General features: G+C 36.1%; 1 protein-coding gene across 1 annotated transcript in view; it reads left to right on the top strand.

Annotated features, from left to right (window-relative positions):
* LOC115244103 (protein gooseberry-like) overlaps nucleotides 1-5,688 on the top strand; it is a 28,113-nt gene that overhangs the window by 11,311 nt on the left and 11,114 nt on the right. Inside the window, 2 exon segments of the mRNA XM_029821493.1 lie at nucleotides 1,033-1,204; nucleotides 1,498-1,782. Coding sequence (XP_029677353.1) covers nucleotides 1,033-1,204; nucleotides 1,498-1,782 — 457 coding nt within the window.

Genomic DNA, 5,688 nt, shown 5'->3' on the forward strand with positions numbered 1-5,688 from the left:
TCTTTAATCTGACGAAAACCGCCGTGTACTTTGTGGTTCTTGAACTCTGGCTGATGTTCGCGCAGGTGCTATTGATTTAGAGTTTTTTTTTAGTGTCCTGTCTGTTGATTGATTTAATCCGAAATTAAGTTCATAAATTATAGAGTGTATTGCAAAAAACGAAGGATCCAACGTTTGAGATATCTTGATACGTTCAAACTTTACATTGTATGTCGACATGATGTACATCACAATTTATCAAAAAAAAAAAAAAAAATCGTGTTTTTGGAAAAAGAAACATTACCGTCTAATAAAATAACAAATAATTGATAAACGTTATCAGTTGAATTTTGGAAAACTTCTAAAAATATAGTAAATACACATTAAATTATTCATGACAAATTTCATCAGTCGAGAGGAGTAGTTATTAACGATGTAGTTATTGAGGTCAATGTAATAGGGACCGTGGAGAACAAATCAGAACCCGAAAGGGTTACAAATCAAACTCGAAATTCCATAAATAGTGTCTCGTGGGACCAGACAACGATTCCTCTTCAGGAACGCTCCGCGGACTTTCGTTTAGCTCGGGTGGGACGGGACATGTCAAAGAACTTAATTTCTTCGCGGCGGACCCTAATTTCTCCGGTGTTTTAGTTTAGTATAGGTTCGGCTGGGCACGGCTGTAATCAGAAGGGTCTTAATGGTGGGTTGCTGAGACCGGCGTGTGAACTGTGGGCGTGAACGACTCGCTTCCTATCTTCGGTATCTGACGTGCAGCACGTGCTGGACCGAGATGCTGGAGAGATGCTCTCGCCGCTATTAAAGAACGCACGCTCGCGTCTCATCTCGAGAGCTATCGACGATGTTTAATGTCAGTTCTGTGTAGAGAACTTATGTGAACTTACTTTTCTCTTAATACATTCCATTTGGGCAAACGAGGAGGGAAAACTGAATTTTGATCCTGAGACAAATTCGTTAATAATTGACGATCTTTAGAGAATTAGGTATTTTTTAATTAAATATTCAAGTGGCATCATCATTGATTACTTTCAGCGGGAAGTAGTGGCGATGATTCCGATACGGAAAGCGAGCCTGGCATCGCGCTAAAAAGGAAGCAACGCAGGAGTAGGACTACCTTTACCGGCGAACAACTGGAGCAACTGGAAGCGGCTTTTCATCGCACGCAATATCCTGATGTGTATACTAGAGAAGAACTCGCACAAAAGTGAGTTTTGTGAAAAATACTCTATATTTTAAAACAATTTCGCGTTTAAATATTTAAATCACGCAAATGAAAAAATAGCATAAAATAAAATGTTAGATTTATATATCAAATTAATATTATTGGTTATTAAAAAAATTAAACACATATTTTTTATTAAGATTCAAACTTCAATTTTTTGTAGTAATTGTCGATCAAAGTGAGTTGTAAAATCAAAATGTAGTCTTATCGTTTTATGATAATAATCGTTATTTATATTTTTACTAATAACCGTGGATTTTTTTTTTTTTTTGCAGGACGAAGTTGACGGAAGCGCGAGTACAAGTTTGGTTTAGCAATAGACGCGCCAGACTTCGCAAACAGCTCAATAGTCAACAGCTGAATGCCTTCAACGCCATGGGATTACAATCCTTCCAAACTCAACACTATGGCAGTGGCGCTGAGAGCTATCAGAGCTATGGACAGGCGAGTGTTACTGCTGCCGCAGCCACCACCGCCAGCTACCCTCAGCATTACAATTATGGGGATAATTATTATACAACACAGCAACAATGGCCACGAACAACTCCGGACAATTACGGGTAAGTTTCCACTTGATATATACTTGTGTATATAAAAAGAATCCACTCTGAAAGATCTGAGAGATCTGCGTTAAACTGTGCAAGTTTGATATTTTATTCTAGAAATTCTTGTTTTTAATAGCGAAAAATCTAGTGTAAGTCAATTTTTCGCGGATATTATATACAATTTTTATTATATAAGATCCTCCATTATTATTAGATGTCTTTTCCATTACAAATTCTTTAAATATTACTCTTCTATTATTATTGTTCGCGACTTTATAATTCTCAAATCTTGGCAACTAATTTTCAGAATCTTTCAAGAATTTTGATTTTAATTAATATTCAATTTTATCTTTTATATATATTATATAAGGAAAGTAGGGTAAAACCGGGTACTTTTTTGAATTTGTCTTCCTACAAAAAATCAGAGAGCAAAAAAAATTGTGCTGACTGCTAGTAGTCTTTAGTGAACTTTAAACTATGAGAAAATAAGGCTAGTTGCTGAAAAAAATACTTGGTTACCAAGGATAACAAGATTTTTTGGAGAAGTCAAAATATCCGGTTTTGCAGTAGAGTGAAACCGAGTACTCATTTGAAAACATGTAAAACAATTACAAAATCTAGATTTATTTTAATCAAAATACAATACAAAAAGGTATTCTATTGACAAAAATCACAAATAAAGATATCCTCTTGTTCTTCATTGCTGTAGAATTTTTTTATTTAATTTTTTGACTTTAGGAGTCTCAAAAAGCTTTTTTTTTAGTGGTTTCTTTTTCTGAGTGGTAGTTTTCGTTTCCAACTGCTTTTTAGGGAGACAAAGTCAGGATAACAGTTCTTCCTCTTTTCATTACATGAAATGTGTAGATACCCGGTTTTGCCCCAACACAAGGAAAGTAACAAACACGCTGGTTGTATATTCCGACGTACAAAGTGACGATCAAAAATAATGCGATATACTCTCTAATATGTACAGAATGCAATGCTGCATTTACCGAAGCAGATGCTCTGCGTAGAAAAAGTCCATAACGACTCGATTGTTGTCCCGATATCGATCTTCCCTGGCCCGAAAATTTTGAACTTCTCTCAAAAAAAAAAAAATATCGTGTGCACGTGGGCACGGTTTATCTCAAAATAATGATGGCATCAATCTACAACTAATAACACGAGTTAGTCAAAAATAGTAGCACTTATCACGAAAAAAACAGAGGTACCCGATTTGACCCGCCTACCAGGTTTTACCCTACTTTTTTATATATATTATCCCTCTTTACGTTCGAAAAATTCGATAAAAAAATGGTCCGTTTATTCGAGCGACTCGAAATCATATAGAGACAAATCGAACGCGGCGCTTCTCATCCGCGAATTCCCTCGCAATAATTATGCGTCGCTATCTCGCGACGCTGCCATGATCGGTTAAAGCTAGATCACGGCGCAGGTACATACACTCTATGCCGAAGGATCAAGACCTGGGTTGGATTATTAGCCGGTAGCGTTTCATTATGGAGGCTCGAGAAGCAACATAATTGAGGACCACACAGAAAACGTGTCGGTGGGGCCCCGTTGGCTCTCTCTTTCTCTCGCTTCCTTGTTTCCTCTCCGCGTTTTCTCTTTCTCTCTCTCTCTCTCTCTCTCTCTCTCTGTTCCTTTATCTGCTAGAGTGAATCGGCTCGTCCGCTCGGCGTGTAACAACACACTGTAGCAACACGGCCACCGGAGCAACCTGTTATTACGCCACAATGGCTGAATTAATTGTTCGAAACACCCCGGTTTCGCCGTCTTTATCTCCGCGCGCGCCTCTTTTTCGCGGCGGTACGTTTCAAGCTTTCCGTCTCACTCGAACACCTGTATAATCGCTACCGTTAACTTGCATCGCTGTGTCAAATCATCACGTGGTATGGCCGAGCACATTCGCCGGTTTTAAATATCCGAGATAATGCTCATGGACCCCCCGGTGGAGTGTCAGGCTATCGCATGGGCGGTCCCTTTTCATGGTCGGAGCGAAAGATTTCACTGCTGTCGATAACTGTCGTCGTTTTTGCCGTTTCACGTTTAAGCAGCGTGGAAACTACACAGACTGTCATAAAATGATCATAAGTCATTTCAATGATGTATATCTTAGCAGAAGAATGAAAATAAATCTTGACGCTCGAAAATATCACTTTATGTTCAGCTGGTACAAAAATTATACAAAACGTCGAAGAAAGTATAATCGTGAATTACGGTAATAATGTATTTTTTAACGAAAAGAAGAAGACAATCTTTGCAACTCACAAGTATTGCTTTAAATAGATGTTGAAATTGTCAAAATTGTCGAGAAATAATTGCGAGTCATTTTAATTTATATATTTTTAATAGAAAGAGAAAGTTGAATTTTAATACTGAAAAAATTGATATTTTATAGAGTAAGTTTAATATTTTTTAATACAGTAGTTTCTCTCTCTCTCTCTGTTTCTCTGTTTCTGTCTTTGTCTCTGTTTCTGTCTCTGTCTCTGTCTCTGTCTCTCTCTCTCCTCTTTCTCTTAAAAAAACTTAAAATCAGTTTATCCTTAAATAAAGCATTCAATATAAATAATATATTTTATTTGATGATGAATTTCAATTTCTCCAAATTACAAGCTCTAAATCGATTATAGACTCGATCACAACTAAATTCCTAAGAATTCATTAACACGTCTATAGAAAGATTTGATTTGTGAGAGAGGAGAGAGACATTCTTTTGTATGAATATAGATTCGTAGAAGGATTTATAGATAGGCTGTGCACGAATTGGGTTGATAAATCGCGTTGTATTCATCAGAAAACGTCGCTCTACCTTCTAAATAAAAAAAGGAAATGAGTTGTAGAAAATGCGAATTAGGTCCGCGGTATCATTGGAATTTAAAAGGTTTAACCGCCATAATAAAATGGTCAAAGTATTAATTGCGCTTTGCGATCGTATACTACCGATACACTAATCATCTCAAAACATAGATACTGTGTACATAAAAAAATTATGAATTTATTTTAATCAAAAATGAATTTTATGGTGTTCTTTAACTGTTGAACTTTGTCTAATTTGATTTCTTATATCAACTGTTTTTCTTTCATATGTCGTTAACGCGTTGGTGATGCAGCATCATTTGTATCATAAAAAGTCTATGCATCTATTTTTGTATGTTCTTTTTAAATATATTAAATAAAATATACAAAATGTGCTCCTGGTTCTCCACATTTTGCATTCATGTATATTAAAATAATTACAGTAATCTCTTTGGTTTGAAATTTAAGAAATGACTAAATATGATAATAAAAGCAAAAGAGGGCGAAGCTGTATCCCTCACGAGACACGATCCGAGATCCTTAATCACGGTGGTGTACCGAAATGCTCAAAGGGCCGCGACGGTGTTTGGAAATCGGCCGCTGCCGCCCTCGACACGCCCTAACCGATTCGCAGTGCGTGTGTTAGTGCGGTATCGCCTTGCAAACGGCGGTAACCACTTTGAGAACCATGCGAGGGAATTTCATTTTCGTATTACCGTGTGTGGACACCTTTCACCATTGTAACTGCAACTCATTTTATCGGATCCCACGTAGCCGTACATTTGTGCGCATACAATAGTTAATTTATATTCAACATATCGATTGGAAAAAGATAATTATACTCCCCCCTCAAATATCGATGAAAATAATATATTCCTTTAACTGTCGATTAAGATCTGTGACTCGTGAGAATATCCTTTGTTCGTCGATACTTAATAAGTATCATGTGATGTATTATATTCACACAGTTTCATAATTTTAATAAGTCTCTCTTGATGAAGAATCTTTTCCAGATTTCTTAAAAATTAAAAAAAAATATTTCATATTTATTTCTTCTTTTCTTTTTGTTACTAATAGCAATATATATAACAGTTAATAAAATAATATTTAATATTATTTAAA

Source organism: Formica exsecta, unplaced genomic scaffold (assembly GCF_003651465.1).
Source record: "Formica exsecta isolate Colony F162 unplaced genomic scaffold, ASM365146v1 scaffold8, whole genome shotgun sequence".
Classification (NCBI taxonomy): Eukaryota; Metazoa; Arthropoda; class Insecta; order Hymenoptera; family Formicidae; genus Formica; species Formica exsecta.